This window comes from Notolabrus celidotus, chromosome 10, assembly GCF_009762535.1.
Source record: "Notolabrus celidotus isolate fNotCel1 chromosome 10, fNotCel1.pri, whole genome shotgun sequence".
In the NCBI taxonomy this organism is placed as follows: domain Eukaryota; kingdom Metazoa; phylum Chordata; class Actinopteri; order Labriformes; family Labridae; genus Notolabrus; species Notolabrus celidotus.
In genome coordinates this window covers 23,867,814-23,892,365 of record NC_048281.1, presented here as the reverse complement: position 1 = coordinate 23,892,365, position 24,552 = coordinate 23,867,814, and the positions used below count along the sequence as shown (strand labels likewise).

The 24,552-nt window shown below is 36.8% G+C and overlaps 1 protein-coding gene across 1 annotated transcript; it reads left to right on the top strand.

Annotated features, from left to right (window-relative positions):
* Positions 1-6,090: 6,090 nt before the first annotated feature.
* Positions 6,091-23,792, top strand: ankrd10b (ankyrin repeat domain 10b). Its single transcript, XM_034693547.1, has 6 exons — positions 6,091-6,508; positions 8,530-8,682; positions 9,803-9,894; positions 19,804-20,069; positions 20,825-20,932; positions 23,164-23,792. The coding sequence occupies exons 1-6, from the start codon at positions 6,311-6,313 to the stop codon at positions 23,394-23,396; spliced, it is 1,050 nt and encodes a 349-aa protein (XP_034549438.1). The 5' UTR covers positions 6,091-6,310; the 3' UTR covers positions 23,397-23,792.
* The last annotated feature ends 760 nt before the right edge of the window (positions 23,793-24,552 follow it).

Here is a 24,552-nt window from a genome sequence, read left to right as displayed (position 1 = left end):
AAATGCACGGGCCTCTGGCAGCACATCACTTGGTGACTCTGGATGCTTTTGGGTTCTTGCACAGTGTTTGTTACTTGTTCAAAGACCAACTTTGTTAATAGGATTACATGACGATTGTGTAAACGCAATAGAAAAGTACGTTCTCTGTGTGTTGAAGGTTTAGTTAGATGATCTCAACCTCTTCCAATCCCCTCTTTGCGTCATCCTTCTTTCATCTCAGTGGTGTTAACTCAGAGGTGTATTATCAGTCATAAGCAAACAATCCTTTTGCTCCTGAAACACAAGAAGAAACATGTTGAGGGTCGACTGAGATGACTGCATCAATGCAAACATACTCATCAAATCTGTCATAATGAATTGAGTCTGATGACCGTGTTTCTGGTCAGCCTTTCTGTCCTGAGCAAACACAGTAGTCGAGTGGGATATTGACCCTACTGATAAGCTATCAGCGGGCATTCCTGTGTAGATGTGTAATCAAGGTCAGCCACAAATATCAAGACTAGGGGACTGGCAGCAGGTCATAAATTCACATCAAAGTGACGCATGAAGAGACAGAAAGATAACTCATTAGAATGACTTGACACCCAAAAGAACAGAATGTGTTCCAAGCACTAAAATGCTTCAGTGATTCAACTTTAACTTCCACTAATTGCATTCCTTCAACCACTCTTCTCTTTTTTATGCGATCATTAGTGTTACGAAACACTCAAATGGACAAGAGGAAACTTCTGTCTGTACCAGTGTAAAATATTGCTTGTTTACCTCAATGTTTATCACTCTGCCTGGATATTGAGTGACTGTGTCAGTACAAATGACACTATCAGGACACTTTATTGTAACCATTGTGTTCTTGTTGGTGTTCCTCAGAGGAATTTTACTACAAAGCTGTAATGATAATAATAATAATAATACATTTTGTTTGGAGGCACCCTTCAAGTCACCGAAGGTCACCTTACAGGGAATAAAATAAAAAACATTCATCATTAAAACATACAGACTAAATAATAATATAAATAAAAAAACTAGTGAAGTACAGAGAGTCCAGTTAGAGTGAATATGCTAATTTCAAAAGGTGAGTTTTGAGCTGGGATTTGAATGATGTGATGGAGTCTGACTGTCTTATGTGTGGGGGGAGGGAGTACCAGAGTCTGGGTGCTGAGCAGCTGAAGGCTCGGGCACCCATGGTACTGAGAAGAGACATTGGTATGGTTAGTAGTCCAGCAGAGGTTGAGCAGAGGGAGCGGGAGGGAGTAGCTACTACAAAGCTGTTGTTCTTTTGAATTAGAAATGCTTATTTAGCTACCTCAATACTGTGCTTGCAAACTTCTACAGAGGAGCACTAACTAAACTCTGTCTGACATTGATTGATAAATGTTTATGCAATGTACAACACACTCTACTCTCCTTATAGTACCCTGATGGCCTTAAACCCCGGCTCCTTCACAAAAATCTGAACCAACCACTTTATTACACTACACAACTACAAAGTATGTAAACATATTGTGTGAGTCCTTTATATGCTTTCCCGTATATGTCTTTATATCTTAGCTCCCCCTGGGGTCAAATAATCACCTCTAATGTTTCTGCTTACGCTGTAAATCTTAACATGTTTAAAATACAAACAACAATCAGTCTCTGCAGGGTGCTTTTGATCAGTATATCTAGTACCTACTCTGCTGTGTTCACAGGCATCAAAAAACCTATAAAGGAATAATCAATTTTCTCCCTGTTTGTCTTGTTTTCTTTTGAAGGTCATAGAGCAGCATCTGTGTTACTTTCAGGCTGTTTCATAACTAGCCAAAACTCCCTCATTGTAGCTTTAAGATACAATTCCTTTTCAATTTTTTTCTTTACTTGGATATAACAAAACACTGCTTTTGGCTAGGTCTCACAAACTATGACAATTGAAGTATATATATATATATATATACAGTATATAGTGGTGTGTAGGCCTACAGTTTTTTCTCAATCAGGCAGAGATGTGTTCAGACCTTGTTGACTGAGGTGGCAAAACTGGGGCACTGACGGTTGCAGGGGTGGCATGTGATAAGGAGGTTTGCATACAATTTTGAATGGCATTTACGAACCCTTTCTATTTCCACTTATCACATTTGCTTTAACTACTGATAATCAATCCTACAAAAGAAAATATTTTCATTTGTCTATTTTTTATTTTAACATTTTATACAAAAAAGTGTCTATATTTAAATATTTTTAGCTGAAATATCTATGGACATACAAAAGAAGATGTATGTCCAAAGTCACAATCAAAATTGCAAAGTGCCACATTGAATTAATCACAGAGAAAACTACTATATCAGCCTGTTGCGACACAGGGAAAATAGTCAATCTTAACAAAAGTCCTTCTTCTGACAAGGCCAATCATAATTTAGGATTTCAAGGTGGCACCAGAGATTGCCAATCAGATTTCAAAGGGGGGCCCATGCAACCAATGGCCACGCCCCTGCAACTGGGGTAACCTTGTTTGGCACAGACTTATGCAAAGGATGGCATATATGCAAACAGACATCAGTACAGAAATATTGATCTTATAATCAACTATTTTTGTCTCCTCTACTCATCTAGTTTACAACTACCATTAAATAACCTCACAAGTATGTGAAAAATTAAACTCAAATACACTGGGGACATTAAGAACAGTGCAATTCTGGATCCAGCTGTTCTGTTTGTAATTCAGGTTTTCCTTCGAGAGCTGAATGTTAAGTGACTTCTTTAAATTGCATCAATTTTCTTTTTGCTTCAGTATGAAAAAAAAACCAGAGAGTGTCTGAAGCATGGATGTAGAAAGAGAATTGGATACTGCTTATGACACAGGGACCTGTTCATTCCTGATGCCCACCGGTGCATGAAGCCAAAAAAAATTAGACCAAACCCAGATCTCTGTGCCTCCTAATCTTTGATGGTTTATGTCAGGTAAAATGATCAGCTGGTGAATTCACAACTTGGAGACTCAGTGACTGGAAATGTGTTTGCACTGGAGAGTCAATGTAACCATTTATGAGCACTTCTTTTACAATGTTAGTAGATGGAGTACAGTTCTTTTTTTAACAGTACATTATGTGACCAACCTAGAAGTGTGTGATGTTACTCAAATTATGACAAGTCAAAGTGAGGGCAAAAGAAGATTACACTTTCAAAAATGACCCAATGTACCTAAAAACATCTCTGTATACAGTGTGTTTTCTTGTATACACAGTATGTTGTGTTTTCTTGTACTAATGAGTCTGCGATCCTAATAAAGGGATCTATATTTGACTAATTGTTGAAGAAAGGTGAAGGAGGTGACTTGGGGAAATCTGGGTATTGAAGTACCTTTCAGTGAAATAGAGCATGACATCACCCAGTCATATCAGTGTGACGCATTTCACTGAGGTTCATTAACATTCTCTTCATTCCAAAGCCTTTGTCATAACAGAAAACAGATCTGGAGAGTGCCCAAAACATGCTGGGGTTGGCTAGTGCCCACTGTGACCCCCCCCTCCTCACAGAATTAAACTGGTTTCAAAAACCAGAGGGTGCCGTGTTAGAATAAAAGAAACAGCACAAAGGAAACTCAGTCTGCAAATGTATGATAATAGTTTTTTTTTTTTTTAATAAAAGCTTCTTTTATTGATGATGACTGTACCATGACTGTTGACACTGAATCATGTCTTCATATAATCATCAGGAATATTTCTCTGAATGTTATTGGTCCAAACTAAAATGATATTGATTGATAGTGAACCATTATTTTGCCTTTATGTTCAGGAGGGGAATCAATATGACATCAAGAAGTAGTGAACCACTGTGGTTAATATCGCCCTCTGGTGTACAGAAATAAAACCATACCATAAAATAGTATTCAAATGATCTGTTGTGTTTGCTGCTGTTAATCATTTATGACCAGAGTAACATGAAAAATAAACCTCATAGAATACCATAATATCTCTGTCTGTCATTATTATGATCATCCTCATTGAGATATTTCTATGTCCAATGTATATTGCTTCTCTTCTACTTCAGTCAGAACAAGGGTGTACCTTTACTGTTGAATACTTCCATCCAGTGGAAAAGAAGAAACATTACACTTAATTTTTTGGATAGATTCTATTCGGTACCAAATTTTTTGCTTTGACTTGGGGTAAAGCCTCATTTAGATACTAAACTTAATACTGGAAGGAACAGTCATATTATGACAATAAAAATAAAATAAAATAAATATATAAATAAAATAAAATAAAATATAATAATAATAATAATAATAATAATAATAATAATAATAATAATAATAATAATAATAATAATAATAATAATAATAATAATAATAATTGAACATAAAATATACAACTGTTTAAATCTACAGAATATTAAAACAATTTAGACATGGAAGGTTATTATAGCCATGGGATAAAAATGCATATATATAAAAGACCAGAACATTTGAAGATAATAGGAAAAAGAATATTGTTTTATCTGATATAATTTGGGGTTAAATTGTTGAGAGTGATGCCAATCTACATTTAAAAGATTGTGATTCACTCTTGGGTTTTAAAAAAAATGGTTTGCAAAGCAGTTTTTGAAGTCTTTAAGTGTTCATGATTCACTTGTTTTTGTTTTGTTTTAATTGTTTTCCTTACACTTTGGAAGCTGTTAGCTTAATTAGATAGAAAATGTAGGCTAGGCTTAAATAAGCATTTTGCTTCAGGCTTTTCAGTCATCACTTAATACATGACTGTTGCTTTGTTTAAAGTGTCTGCACTGTGAAAATTATTGTGTTATATTATGACTTAATACATTCTACTACTATGGCATTATGTATTTTTAAATTGTATTATTATTTTCCTGCTAAATATCAGTGTTATTGCCATTTTATTAATGTTCTTTTAGAAGTAATTTTTATTTTAAAACAAAGGAAACCTGTAAAACATAAAGCTGTATGTCAGTTTTCTTTAAGTGTATATGTGAAGTGATTGTTGGAGTTTGTTACAATACAAATCTTGAAATCGGGCACCCAGTCTGTTAGGGACAGCTCTGATGAGTATATTGAGAGAGGTGGAAATAAGGAGCATACCGGTTGCAGTGGTGGACAGGAACAGAGTAAATTTACTTGAGTATTGTACTTGAGTAAGTACATTTTTTGAGTATCTGTACTTTACTTGAGTATTATTTTTTGGGGGAACTTATTACTTTTACTCCACTACATTCAGAAGACAATTATTGTACTTTTGACTCCACTACATTTCTATCAATGCTCTAGTTACTCACAACTTTTTCTTTGAAGTCAGCTCATGAATTTCCTTCACTTTTCTGAAATCTGATCCCTAAGACAGTACAACGTGTTTGTGTAGTTCTGTTTGTCTCAGTGGTTTAGTCGTACCTGTATATCGTGTGTCTCCACAGCTGAACGTGGAGCAAACAGAGAAAATTTCACTCAGATCAGACAGTTAATTTAGAGGTGGTAATGATGGCTGTATTTCTCCACATGAGCACCAATGGTCATATCTTCAGCCCATGTTAGAGCTTTTTGAAATGAAGGATGATATGTGTTGTTTGAAATGATCTGGAAATGTTCATTCCAGATGACCATTTCAATCTAAGTTGTTTGTGCTTGTACTTAATTAGTGTGTGGTTTTATTCCATGGTATTGTTTTTAGAGATTTCAAGTAATGGTTTCTAGATAAACATGATGAAACAGAATGTACTTCTATATATCTTGACTGCACTTATGTATTGTGAAAATAAAATGTTTGAAGATGTTTTAAAAAGTACTTTGAATACTTAAGTATTTTTAAAAGCAAGTACTTCAGTACTTTAACTCAAGCAATAATCTGACAGAGTAACTTTCACTTGTATTGGAGTAATATTTGACATGGAGTATCTATACTTCTACTTAAATAATGAAGACGTGTACTTAGTCCACCCTACAGTCTATGAGTCCACCACTGACTGATTGGCGAAAAAGGCTCGATGCATTTTCAGCTTCCCGTAGTAGCTGCTTATCTCCAGAAGATGGCAGTTTTGCAACACAAATAAATGCTAGCTGCCCTAAAACCAGGAGAAGGAGAATGAAAGTGAGGACTGTGTGGTCCAGTCCACAGTTTACTGACATCTCGGCGTTTCTCAAGTTTCACTCCGGCGCGTGCTCCGCTCTGTCTCCTTTGTGTTGTCAGGCAGAAAGACACACCAGTCAGGGTGGCGTGTGTCCTGATTCACAGGCACCCCCATCAACTACAGGGAATAAAACAATAGTTTATCGTATTATCGTCTGGTTAAAAAGGTGCCATTCGTATTTTTTCACCGTTTTGCAACTATGTCGGTGGGAGTGGAGTCTGGATTTTCGAGTGAGGAGGTCTTAAACAGCCGCTTTCCTCTCCATCGGGCGTGCAGGGATGGAGATGTCGGTGCCTTGTGTTCCATTCTTCAGTGCACATCAAACCCGGCTGACCTCACCGTGGAGGACACCTTCTACGGCTGGACGCCCATACACTGGGCCGCTCATTTCGGAAAGGTAGCTTTATATATTTTTTCAGACGGACGGCCCTCTCGTGATTATCGTGACTGGCTGAAAAGTACGTCTAGAATGAGCGTCGACATGATGAGCGTAGTCTCGGCCATTTCCTAGTGTTTGCCGTACAACTGATGAGTCCAGAAAGCAGCCATCATAAACTGGAGGCAGACAATGGCGCTGCGTTTATGGCTCTGGACGTTTTATCAGTCAAATTGTGAGGCAACACTAACATTGAGCGGGAACAATGTTAATTACTGTAAGCGGAAACAATGTTGCCTAACCGTAGAGCCGTTGATAAAGAGATTTAGAACATGCAAGAAAATTAATGTTCATTATAAAATCTCAAACTACTTAACTTACTTATATAGACAAAACTATGCGGTTATTGGTGAACACTTGTCGTTAAAAAGACTCAATATTGGTCGAATATTTTCCATTTATTTGTCCTATTCGTTTATTTAGGTTTGAGTTATTATAAACGGGGAATTCAGCTCGACTCGTCCCCGACACCCGCCCTTTTCTAAACACACCAGTGTGAAGATTCGTTAGACTAAACTTAGGGAAGGGCAGGACTATAGAGATGGGATTTATGGCTCTTTGAAGGGAATCGGATCCTTTTCAAAGAGCCGTTCAAAAGACTGGCTCTTTGGCTCATTGTTTTATTCATTTATTTATTTGAAGTCAACCTCGTTTTTATGAAGGAAACAATCACTGGTAGCAGTTATAAGATAATATTTGGATCAGAATAATTCAAACTTACACATCCCACCAATATATACTTTAGGTTCCAGGTTACTTTACTTACTTAAAATAAAAATAGATAAATAAAGCTAGAATACAATTATATATATCTAAATTGTATTCTAGCTTTATTTATCTATTTTTATTTTTACTTACTTTATTTTATTTTTATTTTATTTTATTTTTATTTTTACTTATTGAAACTTCTTTCTTGATTGTACTTATGTCTGGGTTGCTGTAACAACTGAATTTCCCCCCAGGGGGAACAATAAAGTAATATCTTATCTTATCTTATCTTACTTTATTTGTACCCGTAGGTAAACTTGTTTTGCAGCCAGTGAGATGTTAGGTCAATACAAAATCACAAGATAGATGTCAGACAGAACAAACTACTTAATGTGCAAAACATACAAAAATATCCTAAAACTAATCTAACACTAAAAATGGTATTGGTGGGAATTATTCTGAAATATGGATTATAATTTCATTTGGCATTGTAAACAGTCCATAAGATGGTTCCGTATCCCCATGCTTCCACAGTGAGGTCACTATTTTGAATTTTCCCTCACCTAAAAAACTTTGTGGTACTATAAAAACTACACAGGCCACAGATAACTCCCATGCAAAACAGCTTTACTGTAACATTTTCCACACGAGAACATTTTAACAATACAAATAATAAATAAGAATAAATATATATGTATATAAAAAATATATGTATACAGCTAGAATAAAAATTAGGACATTATAAAAATGTGAATGCAAAATTGTGCTACCCCACCTGATGTTTCTACACCTGAACTACTTTACAAACAGGAGCTCCGCATCTTGACTCGAATCCACATCAAAGCAATGTAAACAATAACAAAGTGTTATTACAGAAGACTCATTGTGACACATGAAGGCAGCGTGGGCAATCTGCATATAAAAACAGCTTCCAAATGAACGGCTCACAACTGGTTCTCATCGTTCACTTAAAAGAGCCGCCCAAAAAAACGATTCGTTCGCAACGTCACATTTCTATAAGACTTGTTAAACTAAACTTTGGGTAGGGCAGGACTACAGTTAGCTCAGACATTGGATGCAAGCCTAGAGCAAGAGCCATTAAGTGTCAAGACATTGTGCCAGGCCAAATAGTAGTGTTGCATTTTTTCCTGGAACCACCTACTGTACTACGCTTGTCTATACCTGCCCTGTGTAATTTAGTAGAGAAAGCTATGAATGAATCACTGCACATAGCAATATACCTAACTGTCTATGCATTGCTCATGTCTTCACAGTTGGAGTGTGTGATGCGTCTGGTTCAGGTGGGCTGTGGTGTGAATGCGGTGACCTCCAGGTTTGCACAGACGCCCACTCATATTGCTGCTTTTGGGGGCCACCCTGAGTGCTTGTTATGGCTACTCCAAGCTGGTGCAGAAATTAACAGACAGGTGAGAAACTGGCTGCATGTTCAATTCACACGTTCTCACTATAAAGCACACATGGGGACAAAGAAGTTCAGTGTTACTGTTTTTAAAATCATACCCTACTTGTCTGGTTAGTTTACAAGAATTTTCCTTGTTGGCATTTCCTGGAGAGATGTGTGTAAACAAAACCCTGCACTGACTTTACTGGAGGAAAAACATGACCTTACTTAGAGACTGTGTACACAGAATATGTGACTGGACATGTAACAACAAGCTTAAAAAAATGTTTACCAAAAGAAAAAAAGTTCACATCCATACAGGCAGAGATACACATGCCTGAATTTGAGTAAAGCAGCCAAGAGGCTGAATTAAGACTTATCCCATCAAGGAGGATCACTGTAAGGTGGGGTCATGACCCCATCAGCTTACTATTGCTACTTACGCCCCCTCCTGACATTTACTTGGGTTATGTTTATGTCACTTTTTCAGATACTACACTTGCTCTCCAAATGTTTTTACAATGTATTCATAATAATTGTATCCTCTACATGAACTTTCCATTCACAGATTAATGCACCATTTTATGCTCCGCTGCACTACTGAGAGAAATCGGATTAGTAGGTCATGATGACATAACAAATTGACGTCATCATGAAACACAGTTGGCTGTGAATTTGTCCAGCATATGCTGAAACAATCACCTGTTATTCTCAGATTTGCATCCTAACGTCTCTTAATAATAATAATAATAATACATTTTATTTATATAGCGCTTTTCAGAAACTCAAAGACACTGTACAACTGTTAAAATGAATACAAACAAGGAACAGTTGCTGAGCATGATTAAGTACGCTCTACAAGTCATTGTGGTTAGAGGCAGCCTCCTTTTTCCATCTGCACTCATACTAATGCGCAACAGCAAATGTGTGTGGGTAGCGGTGAAGTCTGGGTGAAAAGTTCAGGCTCTCCTCCGTATTGTGACACCCAATTATCACAAGCTTCACAGGGAGGCAGCTTTGGAGGGAGTCTGTGATTTAAAACCCTTCATACATATTTAGTACAAGTGTTTCTTCTCCTACATGTTCTTTTGCATGATCCAGTCATGCTTTTCTGTGTGTAACCACAGTCTCCTATCCTCACTCAGGACTATGTGGGCGAGACGCCCATCCACAAGGCTGCTCGTGCGGGCAGCCTGGAGTGTATCAACGCTCTCTTGATTCAGGGAGCGAAAGCTGAGTAAGTCCTGTGATCAGATCTGGGTCTTCATTTCTCTTCCTCTGTACTTTCCAACATCTCAAATTTACCTTTGCAAGGGACCACCACCAAACTCAGAACAGCACAGCTATTACATTTTGAAGTGAGGCTTTATCAGCATTGGGAAAAAAAAATCTGTAATTTAACTTGAACAGGTCTGAAAACAAATTAAACATACACTAATTTGTGTAATATGCAAGTTAAAAACATGATTAAATGATTAAAAAAAAGGCAAAAAAAATGTTCATTTAAGACCTACCCAGAAGGAAGCTGCTTTATGAAAATGCTAAACATGCACTTAATCACTTTAGACTGTGTGTCACATTGTACTGTAGACAGTGCTGGACATACTGATGGTTTTTAAATATGACTTTAAGAAAAAATCAGAGTGCAGCAGTGAAAACCAATAATTTAATAAAGCACTGCTGCCTATGCTCTTTCAGAGCTACTCTAAAACTGTAATTTCAGTAAGGGGCCTTTAATTAATATTTTATATATATAATTATTGAACTGCAAGGCTTTTATGTAACTGGTTGCTTTCAGTCAGCATCAAACCATTAAGTTACTGAGTACTAAAGATGCTAATGAATTAATACATGATTTTTCCTTAACATTAAACAGTTCCACATAGAGATGTTTTTACAAATGTAAATATTAAATTGGTGGTGCTCCCTTGATATTTGAACATTTTGATAATCCCTGAAATTGTTGTTTATCATTGCAACAATTTGCGTTAAGTTGCCCTCTAGGTGTAATAACATTAGCAAAGGCATATTTGTTCCATAAAGAACGATATAAACATATATAAGCATTTTATTTCCATTCAGCAAGCACTCATATTATGATCTGAAGAAGAATTGTATTCTAGTAAAAGTTTAGAATTATTCCAACACAGTTCCTTTTTAAAATCAACAAACTGCTTTATTAATCCATCAAAGTTATTACACAAACCAGAGGACAACTTAATGTAAAGGTTTATAAACTGTTCTTAGCTGAATAGGCCATACTGCATGATCTTTGTTAAGTCTAGAGTGTGTTTTTCTTTGTTAACAGTTCTTTTGGTTAGTGTCTGACATAGACCGTTTGACGAGATGACTGAATGCACATTCTCTCTTTGAATGAGGACCATTTAATGTACAATCAGAAAAGGCTACATTTCTGTTGCATAAGATGAAAATACAAACAAGATACTTAATTAGTTTTTTTTTTTTGTGATCAAATTTTTATTTTATTTTTTCTTTCCATATAATAAAGTAAAAAATAAATACAAAAAAATAAAAAGTTAGTTCAAGGTGTCATTTTTTTACGAGTGTACAAATGATGCTTAAAGAGGATGGAAATTGATAATTTTAATAAAAATTGTGTTATTTACATTTAACCAGCTCAGGCCGCCTTGCTTCCAAGTTTCATTTAAAGAAGTGTGTAAACCATCTACCTAACTGGTAGTGTTTAGCCACACCTTTTCAGCTGACAGTTGCCTTTGTGCTATTTCAGACGTCATTTTGTTATTGTTGCTGCACCTGAAGCATAAACAAAAGCATAAAAAAAGACACCACTCATATTTCCTGTTTTTCTAAATTTAGATCTTTAGGAGAATGAAACAATTATAAATGAATGAACGAGCTACTCTCTTTTGTACTACACGTCTGAACAGATCAGCTATTCTTACGTAAAGGTCATGTCTGTCAGTCAGCTTCATTAAAGATGCACTTAGTGTCATAAATGTTAGAGTAATGTTTTGTAAAGTATGCAGGCCTCACCTTTTGAACTGTCTGTCACTCATACTCAATAAAAGGCTCATAAACCAGTTCATGCATGCTGCACTAGGGTGACAAGTGCCTGTTTACAGTGAAAGGGAAGATGCAATTTAATATGAAGCTTACTTCAATCATGCGAGCCAATTTAAATCTAAGATTCACCTCCTTAAATATAAAATATGTCAGTCTTTCCCTCTTTAAAAAAAACAATTATTTTCATTTTTTGCAACAAGTTGTAAGCCTTATGTTGAAACTATTGATTTCCAGAAAAAACAAAATAACTGGGGAGTTATGAGATGTACATGTTGTGTTATTTGTGGCTTTTGTTTGTTCACTCTATCAGTAGAGAAAGTGGTCATTTCTGTGCCCTTTATACATTTTGATTAGCTTTGAGATTCAGTAATGGCATTTTGTTTCTCTTTATTGAAATGTTGAAATTTAATTCTATGTTCTGGTGACCTTAGGCATCTAATTGCCTCTGGTTACCTAAGCTAACAGGCTTTTTAGTACAACAGTAAAATAGTAAAAAAAAAAAAATTCAACAACAACAAAGGATTGGGAACATATTTAAAATGTGCTTGAATAGCCTGATTGAGATAAATGCTTTCTAAAATGAATAAATGTTAAAAAATAAATACATTAATTGTGGTGTCATTTTCACATCGGCACATTTTATTTAATTTTTTTGTGAGTCAGGTTGATGGTTTAATCAGACTATTAACTTAGGTCAACCTAAAGTTATGATGCATTCAAAACCCCCAGTTGATTTTGCTGTTTTTACAAATTACAATCCATCTTTACAATAATGCTCAGTTTCTAACTGACGTGATATGATGTGCATTTGGTCATCCGCTGATGAAAATGTTAATGATGACATGAAATGTGTTTTCCCCCTGCAGATACAGATATAACATTCAGTGTAGTTTATCATTTATCAAGTTATTTTTTTGTTAAACTTGTGACCCAGAAGTGTAACGGGAAAAAACTGGGAGGGAAACTAAGGCACATAATGTGGGAATGAGGCTCATGACAAAATAACTGTAGTGTATCTATAAGTTAAAGCTTAGCTAAACTATTATCAAATAATAACTGCTACCCATTATTTCAAACATTTTCACTCGCAGTGTTCAAAATAGGAGGTCTGGATGAATAAAAAGGACAACCCATTAACAAATCAACATTATGCATGCTATGCTTAGACATTAAGTCCATAAATACAAACACACATTAGACAATAACTAGAGCCATGCCAAGTAAAAAAAAAAAAGAAAAATATCAAATCATGAAATCTGGGTTGTGAATGTATTTCATCATGTTGTTGCGGGATAGTTAAAAATGTATGGCATTGGAATCAATTACTTACTTACATTTTTAAGTAATTACAAAATTGACCAAGTAAATCTTAATGATAAATACAGCTCAATATATTATTCGTAGTTACTTAATTTCAAAAGTTTAAGCTACTGAAAAGAAAAGAAAACTTGTCACAATTTACCGAACAAAAAAGACTACTTTTAATACAGATGAAGGAGACAGAACGTACACTTCAATTCAGCTTCATTGATATTTCCTTCATTCCAGGTTAAAAATGAAGTGGGACTCTATGAGTACCTCTTTAGGGTGCCATTACATTTCATTGAAAACCAAGCGGCAACCTCCGGTCTCAAACTATGAAGCCCATGCAGAAGTGTTATAAACTGCAATTCATCAAGAATCCGCTTGAGGCTGGCTGCAGAAACACAGGAAACCACACACACCAATTCAAAAAAGACAATTTTTGCAGCATTAATAAACATGTTTACAGCCTGGTTCAAAAAACAGCTTGACTCTACGTAGCTCATTTCTCTATCGGTACACACTGTACAGGGGGTGTATTTATTTCTAACGCGACGGTTCAGAAGATATTAAGATTATGAGTTTTTGCCCAAATAAGGACATGACTGACTTGTCTCCCGGACGGGAACACATAGCTGTTGGCTGGGAGGCTCAAACTCCGCCTCTTTACGTCACACTATGCCTGGTTGAGTTCCGCATTTCAAATATGGCTGCCGCCGATCGAACAGATGGGTGACGTCACAGATACTACGTCCATATTTTTTACAGTCTATGTTGAAAACCCTTCATTCTTAAATTCCTCCCTCTTGAATTCTCCTTTCTTGTGCTTGCCATGAGTGTGTGGGGGTTTCTTCCCATCTATGAAGAAGACGTCTTCAAGTATCCAATTGTCACCTCTAAGATTAACCTGTACAACAAAATTCAAATGACTTTCAATCATCTTCTGTGCAACCAGCTGCATGTAACCAGACATGTGGAAAGGAAATAAGTCTACCTCTGCTTGTTATTAGGGTGAATGCCAGATAGAAAGCACTGTGGCTTATTCAAGGACAAACACACAAAAATCTAATGAAGTTTCAACACTTAGCCTTATGGCTCCATAAAGAACAGACTAATCTCTTCTCTTTTTTTTAAATTTAAACTTGCAGGGCCATCCATTCAACACAAGCCAATAATAGTCATGGTTTCAAATTACAGTCACTGCTTCAAAATACATGGTACAAAATGCCTCAGAGTAAAATGAGTAATGGTTGTGCCAAAGTAATTTCTCTTCACACAAAACAGGATTACTGACATTTCAACAATACAGGAAAATAACTTCTGCAGAAATATTAAAATCCTTGACACTGTAAGTGTTTTCGGTGCTTCTTCCAAATTTTTATCCACTTCTTTTCAAAGATTCTTGAGTAAAAGGTCCATGTCTTCTGAACAAACACTTTGCATTACCTTCTGCCACCTCATCTCACCTATCTTCTGGCTTCTTCAACTGAGAAGACACTTTCCTGCTCCTCCTTGCACTGACAGTGGCAATCTTTTTGCTTTCTAAAGAAGAAAAGAAGAGGCGGAGGTAAACTAGGAGGAGAAACAACACCAAATGGATCCATCTCTGATTCATTAGGCCTCACTGCAGTACAGAGAGCACTCTCACCATCTGCTCCCGCCACTGATTCAGCACACTCAATGAGCTGCATGGCTGCCAGAGAAAGCTGACTGTGGCTCAGGACACCACAGCAACTACATGCTAGAGATGATCAATGATTGCCCAGCAGCGTCTCATGGCTTATTGTGGGCTGGAAAGAGCCCTGATGCTGCAGATCTGTCTGAAAGCTTTTACCCTTACAGGCATTGTACACTTTGTTTTAATACCCTGGCTAAGAAGAACTCTCAATTACTGATGAGGAACTAGAAGGTGTTATGCTACTAGCAGTATCAGGGACATATTTCCTCTTTTGCTGTGACCCAACCATCCATGACTTTTCCACTGATATCCTTATTTTAAAGGAATGCAGGAAAATTCTCTTGCAAATGCGTGTTTGCACTGTAGAGCCCTGGCTCCAGAAGAAGGGATATCTTATCTTTGTCAATACAAACTGGAAGGAACTTTCCGTTGGGACACCAAATACCATTTCTCAATCATTCAAGTTCAGTAAGAGCGGAGCACTCGAATGGTCTTTAAAAACTTTCATGAAGAAAGTGGTCTACACTTTTAATCTTGAAACCAATGTTCATGTTTCTCGGGGTGCCGATGGCCTCGCAGTCAAAGTGTGCACCCCATGTACAGAGGCAACAGTCCCTGTTGCAGTGGTCGCAGGTCTGACTCCTGACCTCTACCATTTGCTGCATATCTTCCCCTATCTCTACTCCCCACATTTCCTGACTCTCATCAGCTTTCCTATCCGATAAAGGCAAAAATGCCCAAAAACATAAAAACAACAACAACAATGTTTGTGTTTCCACTGTCCAAATAGAATGTTAAAGGATTAGACTTAATAAACATTCTGTAAAGGATATTTTTACTTGGTAATACCATAAATATTTAAAATTAACTGAGCTCAAGGGGAAGGAAAAATCTTAATTCTGTCTTTTTGTATTTATTCTTTGACATTTTTGAAATAAACACTTAAAAAAAAAAAATAATAATAATAATTCATTAAATAAAAATGTTTAAGGGTTCTGATCATATTCAAATCTGGTATGTGTTGCCAAATCCTAAATGTACATTATATTATGTTACCTTAGGTTACGTTACGTTACGCTGGATACGTTATGTAACGTTATGCTAGATATGTTACGTTACGTAAGACACATTACGATACAGCATGCTACCTCAATAAAAATATTACTAGATTATAAAAACACGACATTAAAGAAAATTAAAATAAACATATTGAAACATAATTAAAAAAAACAGTCACCAATATACAGGGCATACATATAAACAGGGGCAAATACCAATGTAGACCACATACAAATAACTATATTTGCACATCAGCCATGTTGCTCTCGTCCTGCATAATACTCAACATAAAGAAGTGTGATATAATCTCAAAACCTCAAAGCAAACATTTACATTTTAAAATCAGCAACTAAATTAACAATTGTCTTATTTCTATTCTGAAAAGGGTTTATATTGTTTGTCATGAGCCTCAGAGTGTTCAGGTGGTCCAGTAGCGAGCTAGCAGCAGGAAGGAGAAGTGTTAAGAGGCTGCCGTTGATGAGAGCAGTGCAGACTGCAGAACACAGAGGCTTCTAGCAGCTGAGTGGGATGGGTTAGCTTAGCATAGCATCATGTACTGTACTGTTTAATGCTAACAATCATCCTGTTGCAATGGTTATTCACTGTCATTTCACTGTACCAGATATTTTACTTTTCACACAGAAATGTTTTATTTTGTATGTCACAGTATTAACACCTATACAATATCTTAGTCTGTTTTGACATTTAATCTTTGTCACCTTTTCCTTTATGAAAGTGACAATAAGTGACAAAAAAAACGTTTTCTATACTGTTAACAGAACCAGAACCATACGTCTTAATGTTTTGCAGCCATTGAATTGGAAATGACTTGGTTTTTTCAAGTAATCCTAGAAAGGGGGAGAATAGACACTGCTGAGTCTGCCCCGTTCCCTGGGATAGCCGCACTGTTGTGGCATTGAGTGTTCTCACTATCGCTTCCTATCTACACACTGGCAAACTGTTGAGGTATTTCTTGCGGTGATTGGTTTTAATGCTAGGTTTTTATGAATCAAAACTAAAGTTTTAGACCTGCATGCTTTGCTTATTATCCATGACTGTTCCTGTATCTAGTCTTTTTGTTTTTATTTTATGATTTTGTTTTTTATTTTGTCAACTAACCATAGGAGCCCTTTATATGGACAGGTTTAATCACGTGAGTCCCATGTCAACATGTAGCATGATAATAGGCTGCCTCAGGAAGGTTAGACGATAGTTAGAGAAGATGCATATTGTGTGCTTAGGACGGAAAAGCAAAGCATACCAGGCATTTACAAAGAATTAACGCTTCCTCTTTTATCTCCCTGAAAAACTGTGTTCAATTATTATTTGTAAAAGCACTCTGTTATCTTCTTTAGGCCAAGTGCTTTCTGTAGATGTAAGGTCTCACTGAAGGAATACTGTTTTTCAGATGTTGTGAGGTAATGTTGGATTGTCAGTTAGGAAGAGGTTGTCTAATAGTGTAAGCTCAAAGACGTAAGAAGAAATAATGTTATAACTAACAATTAATTTTATAATTAATAACTGTCTTTATCTCACTTCACTTGTTTTAGATAGAGTTCAACAGCACTAGTCAGTTATTTAAAATCCCTTTACACTTGCTCCTTTTGTCCTACTGTATAGTGTTGAGCTTGTCTTCTGGTGTATGCTGTAAATGTTGCATTACATCTGCTGTTTTAACAACCCAGCTAGCTTCTTTTTGGTCAAACCTCAACAAAACTGATGTTTGACCATAAGTAAATTTTCTTTATTGTCCAGCAGAGAGCATTAATATTTGAAGTGCTGGGTTGACAGGTTTGACAGAATTTTGCTCCAAGTTGCTCCAAAGGCTGAGGACTAAAGGCTTGATTCTTTCTGGAGAACATAAACTTCAAGCATTTAACAGGAAATGTATCAATATTAATGTCTGATTGTCACTCAGGTTATTAAAAAAAAAAACAGGAAGTGCTTTGAATTGAATTTAAGTTTTCACAGATGCCCTGTCAGGGAACTACATCTGTTTTGAGAATATATGTGAACAGCTGTTTGCAGTATTAAACTTTTGATTTCACTGAGATGTAAATGGCCCTAAGTTGCATTAAATAGCGTTTCTATTCCTTGAAGTGAGACCAAATCATTTACCTTGTCCCAAAATGGCTCTAATATAAATGTCATCTTTTGGACTAATCCATTGGAAGCGTTAATTTTGAAGGGGACGGGTAATGTTCAACAAGTTATTGTGTGATTTTTTTATTTTATTTTCAATCTTAAATTCTTTTAAAATGTTTATCATGTGCACTCTTTCTTGAAATGTTTCCTTTTTGAAACTGCTTAGTTGTTGAAAGATGCAGAGAAAGAACAATTTGTGAGCGAATGAATGACTAAACAGGAGCAGTGTACTTTAAATGAAGCCTTATTGTGTGGAAGTCGATGTCACCTGGATTTAACTTTGCAAAATATAGCCTATTAAACAAAAGCATACATATTAACTTTTGAAGTAAACCACTGTTATCTGTATATGAAAATGGACTTGAAGCTCTTCATACTGATATATAATAGCCTGCAGATGGTGACATTTTCATTTTTTCTGTCGCATGTTAGTGGTAGGTTCAGGCTTGGATCTTGGCCAGAGTCCCACTTCTCTGACAAAGACTTGGCTGTTTACTTGCAGAACTCATTTTGCAGTGCAGTGACATTTGGACGCAGAACAAGCGAAGCATTGTTTACTAATCAGCCGATGGAGAGGAGAGAAATTCTCATCAAGTTAAAGATCTTCTATTGGTCAGGGAGTAGACCAGCATGAAATGGACTGTCATACTTGGGAGATTATTCACTGACAACTGAGCACTAACTCTTAGTTCACTTACTATATATGTTTGTTTTGATAAGACTACTTACCTACCAAGGTTATATTTCCAGTGACATTACTTCCACACAGAAGTGGCACAAACAAGTCTTATTGAAAAGCAACATCAGCACTGTTTTCTCATTCATTACTACACTCAGAAAATCACCTCATTCCTGCTGCAACTGGACATGATTAACACGACTCCATGTAGTCAAACGACTCTTATGAGTTATGACTCGCTGTGCAAGCACTTCTCCATGGATTGCAGCTGTTTCCTTTTGTTTTCATTCTCTTGTCCTTCTTTCTTGAAACAAGACAAAGATCAGTTCTTTTCAGCTTCACCTGCCCAAAAGAGACGACTGGATTCCTTGTGATTTGGAGATCGTTGATTTCATTTTCACTCCTAACCAGTGATTCTGTGGAGTTTCTCCAGAAGATGCAACTCTGTCTGATCTAGCCCGGCCTCCTTTGGATGATGAATTCCTGATCGAATACTTGTCTTTGAAGAATCCAGCTATCTGCTCTTTGCTGTTTTAGTTTTCCACTTTGCGCACACACCCTTATACGTTAACATTCATGCAGATATATGCACTATCCAGTCTTCTTTAACAGCTTGAATTCAGGACTCGTTACATCCTTGGGTGGAATTAAGATGCAGGAATCTGAAAATCCCTCTTTCACTGTTGGAAATGTTGGATGACTGCAGCTTTAAACCTAAATCCTTCTTCGATGTCATATTCACCCTGAAAACAAGACAACTCTCTACATGGGATGCTGAAACTTCTGTGGATTTTCTCATAGAAGTACTCGGATCATCCTGCCCAGTTTGACACATTATGTCAGGCCCACCTTGAAAATGCACTGGTGCATTTCTTCCGTTGTCTTAATCATGTCCTTTTGCAGCCGGCGTGTTTCCAAAGTCATTTGGAAACTGCTCAGACTAAAAATGTATGGAAGAGGAAAATGATCCAAAAGGATCAGTCGTCATCAATGATGAAGATGACGAAGAGGATGTGAGAGGATAGAACAGGACAGGCTGTTTTTATACATCTATATGTTTGTCTGTGTGAACACATGCCTAATGAGTCTGTATGTGTGTATATAAGTGTGTGTATGTGTGTTGTGTGTGTGAATGCTTGTTTGTATGGGTGTTTGGGCGTGTCTTATGTTTGTTGTTTTATTTGTGTAAACCAAACGTACAGTGAGTGTGTCTAACACTCCTCTTTCCTGTTGTGCAGTATGAGGAATGCCAGTGGGCTGACTGCTGCTGACCTGGCCCACGCCCAGGGATTCCAGGAGTGCGCTGAGATTCTCTCCAATGCCCAGAACTTCCAACAAAACATGGCTCAGTCCCATAACGGGGCCTTTCTGAATGGCATGACCCAAAATGGGGGCCACGGTCACGCCAACATCCAGGGACGCAGCTTCTTGAATGGCGTGCCCAACAGAAAGAGGTCGTTCGATGGCATGGGAGCCAACCCAGTAAAGAAGGCTCGACCCAATGGTAGGGCTCCAAACTGATCAATCAATTACCTATTTATTTAAAATCTAAGGTACAACTACTCCAGCTTGAACATCTCATATTTCTTTACATTGATGCTACTGCAGTCAGGCTGGACAGAATAATTGAGCATAGATGCCTGACACAAGTACACATTTTTAAGCAGATAGGGTTGCTAGAGATTAGAGAGAGACCGATATGTTTTTTTCAGGGCTGATACCGATACCGGTTATTAGTAGTGAAGGAGGCCGGTAACAGATATTTGGAGCTGATATTCTTTTGCAATAAAAGGGGAAATATTGGCGTCAAAATTATGAATAATACACACTCCAACACTTAACTTTGTTTAAATGCCTTTAAGCATATGTTTTTTGAACAAAAAATAATAATCGATCTATCCCTACTCTAGATTACGATTATTTTTGTATGTATGACTTCATGTTAAAAGGGCAGGCTGCCTAAAAAGTGCCCATGCACTCTCATGTAGAAAAATCAGTCTGCATGCTTACAGAAAATATTTACACTTTAAAAGTTATTACCTCTTTTAAACTTCTAAAAATGTAAACAGAAGAAAGAAATCCATTCTATCCAGTGGTAATATGCTGTAACTGTAAATTTTTAAAGGCACATTTGCAGAAACTGCAAGAGATACTTACGGAGCCATAGTCAGCTGTTGTGTTTGTCATTTTTTATGTTATAAATTAATCTCTTTCCAGATAATACACATTTTATTCTTGTGTGCATCTTTTTCTCTTAAGGTCTGGGCATGCCACCAGAATTCCTGAATGGGAATGGGCCACTGGGTGGTGCTGGAGAGGCCCAGATGGAAGGCATGAGCGTGGAGTTGGCAGCAACTGTAACCTCAGGTGGGCCAGGACCCTTTGCATTTGGGCTGAATGGGTTTGCACCACCAAAGGGGCCAGGGCCAATGGATCAGTGTGCGGACCAGGGGGGACGGGACAGCCACGCAACTAAAGAGCTGGAGGTCATCACTGTGGCTTCAATGCAGACCCCCTGCCGCTGCACCAACTCTTATGCCTACCTGTAGAGAGTTTGTGTGTGTAGAGGCGTACGCTAATGTTTCCATTTGTGCAGTTTGTTCGGTAGCGTCTGGCTTTTTGTATTTGGCATCCTACATGCAAACAGGAGTACACTTATGTGTGATTTGATGTTAAGCTACATTTGAAAAATGAATAGCAGTGTGTTTTCTGTATTTCTACTTTTCCATGTTAGCTGATCCTGCTTGGATGGATAGAACAATGAAGATTTCCTTTTGAAAGTTACATTGAATGCATCCGTCCAGTTTTCCAGAGAACTGTTATATGAACTTCTACTTTTTTAGGTTTATGATAAGTAGTGAAGTTTTGTTTTGCACAATTAAACTGAAACATTCTTGATAGCATTAAACTATTGGCATTCCCTGGACAATTGTAGTTTTGCAAATGCAAATGTTGGTCATATTAGGTTGATGGAAAATTGAGTCTTTGTTACACTTTCATACCAGTTCTAAGCAGTCTTTATTAGTTTATGTATTGTAACACAAGTAAAGGGTAAGTCTCTTGGGTCACCTCAAGATGTTGCTGTTGGCCTTGTTCTGGGGAGTTAGTGAATTGAAGTGGATATTTTTTTTTTTCAATTCTAGAAAAGGAAACGACTGAACAGTTATTGCATGGTGATTGGATAGTTGTGTTACACAAACATATTTTGCCCTTTTTGCTCAAAAGTAAATGAAGCATTCTTTGACATTAAATGTGGCTCAGCTGCAGACTTGTACGCATAGATGAGTGAGTCAGCGCTCATTAAAGGACACTGATGATAAATGTCCTGATGTTACCTGCTACCACACGTTAGCCGAGCTGTTTTGTATTTGAGAAATTATCTTAATGCCAAAGCATATCTCAACATGAATGTAGCGCGTAAGTATAAACGGTTCACTGTGCAGCTTTGTTGTAGTTCGTAGATGTCATATACTAAGACATAGTGGCTCATGGGGCTTGGTATTTGTTTAATCTTCTGTTTTTCATTGCATTTATTATGGCTGTGTGCTTATTTGACTTTCAAGTTCGGTGAACATTTACAGAGTAACATTTTCTTAGGCAACTAGCGGGGCTTGCACACTTGTCTGCTTATATAATGAAACCCTGTCGGATTTTGGAGTAAGTAATTGGCCCTTTTACAATCATTCGTTATGAGTAAACAGTACTGCTCAAGAAAGTTTGCATGGATTTGCAAAAAGCCTTATTTCGTGAGCTGTATTGAATAGTTGAACAATAACTTAAAGTACATTATTTTCAACTTTTATATAAGCTAGTAAGGGAAATTATTTCGTATCTCTGTATTTTGTAGTAGAATTTCATGTTGCAGTTATTGTTTTACATGCCAGAAAGTTTGAGTGGTTCAATTTGAAACATCCAATGCTTGGTACTGAGCAGGTTTAGCTTTGTACTTAACTGTGTGAAATCATTAAATGTTGATAAATTTTATAACCATGATTGTGTTGGCCTTTTTATTTTTTTCGGAGTGCACTTTTCAAGTCCTGCCTCTTGGTTAATACAAGCATTTTTGGAGGCAGGAGGATAAAAAAATAGCAGCATTCTCAAAATGAATTTAAAAGTAGGGTTGCAAGTATGGAAAAAAAATTAAATGGACTTTGCTACTTTTGATAAATCCACTAGGCTCACTATGTTGGGTTTGTACGACAGCATGCCTACAGGTCTGAGAGATTTAAGGTTCTCTTGACTTGACGCAACAGCTTAAATACCTCAGTGGAAACAGAACTAGGTCACTGTGTCATACAGCACTAACTGTAACACAAAGTGAGCACAGATCAGGGTGTGACCTATTTAAAACAAGGTCTCGGGTCAAAACGTGTAGGATTACATAAGGCTTTACTGTGTATTTGAACTTATGGATTATTTTTGAATAATCATAGAAAAAGCCAAAAACCATCTCTACAGTTATTTGTGTTCAGGATGAGCTCCATTTTAAATATAGTTGTGCAAAACAAAACAAACTGTCCCTCTGTGTGTTAAATAAGAGCAGGAATATGTTCACACACATTTTCCATATGCCCTTTGACGCTGTGTTTTATTTCCAGTGGCAGATGAAAGACCTTGTGAGGAGTTTTCCTCAAATGGTCACAATCAACCACAGCTTCCATTTGGGTGTGAACCAGCTGCAGAAATCCTCCATGGGCAGCTCATCTACAGTGACTCTTCAGACAACACCAGCAATGCAGGCAGCCAAATGGAGCACCAGAAATCTGTGAAAGCAGAGCAGCTGTATGATCACGCCTTCTTCAGCACCATGCTTCTTTACCATGGATCATAAAGTGCTGTCGATGTTGTTGAGGGGTCTTTCTCTTTGTTGAAATCTCATGTATGGCTTATTGAGAATTTATTTGCCTTAAAGCGTTGAATGGTCCAGTTATTCATTCATCCCCTGAAATTTTCATTTTTTTGTTGCCACTATCAGATTTGTAAGTTGACTAAGAGGGGGATCTTTGAGGAAAATGTCAAGCTTGTTGAAGTGTTGTCAGGCTGTAAATAGCTTTGTTCTGATCTGTTCTGAAACACACTAAAGTTATCTGTGTTGAACTACCGATTCTAATTTTTGCTTGTCTCTACTAGACATTGGCAATCCATTACTATTGATGTTACTACAAAAAGCAATGCAAGCACATACCATGCTACTCATTAATAATAAAAACGGTTTTGCAAAAGTTGACAGTTTTATCATTCTTCAGTTTATTTGTTTGAACACTCCATGTACTTAGACACCTTGTAATAATTATGGTATGAGTTATTAATCATTAAATAATCTGCTCCCTGTATGCTCAAGTTGGCTGGAGTGCATTGTCTAGCCATAGACTACATCACTGGCATGTCCTTGTTTATAAGGCAGTTCTAAACTTGCTTCCCTCGTATTTATGAGATTTTATTCATTTAAAAAATACTGGAAGCTATAGTGTCCGCTCTGTGACCCAGTCAAAACATTTGCTTTGCTTTCGGTCCCCAGAGTGTGTCTTGAAATGGGTAAAAACAGTTTTTGATATGCTGCTCCTGCAGCCTGGAACCTGCTGCAGGAGCAGCCTGGTTTTGAGTGTGCTTGTCTCTTTAACCCTCCTGTTATGTTCGTTTCCCAGGAACAGCAATAATGTTCCTGGGTCAATTTAATTATCTAAAAGTTTCAGAACCCAAAAAAATCCCAATAAACATTTTTTCAATTTCCTTATTAACTCAATTAATAACTATTTAAATAAATATCTGGTGCAATGGTGTTCTTTAATTCTAAGATCATGGTTCAATGAGTATATCTCACTTTTTTTTTAATAAAAATTCACATTAAAACTTTTTAAAATGTACATTGGAAAGACCTGAATATAAATACAATAGTTTTACATGACCAAGATTTTGTTTTATTTTATTTTGAATTTTGATTTTTTTTTTTTTTTAAATGAAGTGATGTTGATAAATTAACCGAAGAC

Excerpts from the sequence above, each read along its gene's own strand:
- ankrd10b (XM_034693547.1), top strand. The coding sequence starts at position 6,311 with ATGTCGGTGGGAGTGGAGTCTGGATTTTCGAGTGAGGAGGTCTTAAAC. Across the intron at positions 9,895-19,803 it reads ATTCAGGGAGCGAAAGCTGA|TATGAGGAATGCCAGTGGGC; the intron begins GTAAGTCCTGTG and ends CCTGTTGTGCAG. Across the intron at positions 20,070-20,824 it reads AAAGAAGGCTCGACCCAATG|GTCTGGGCATGCCACCAGAA; the intron begins GTAGGGCTCCAA and ends TTTTCTCTTAAG.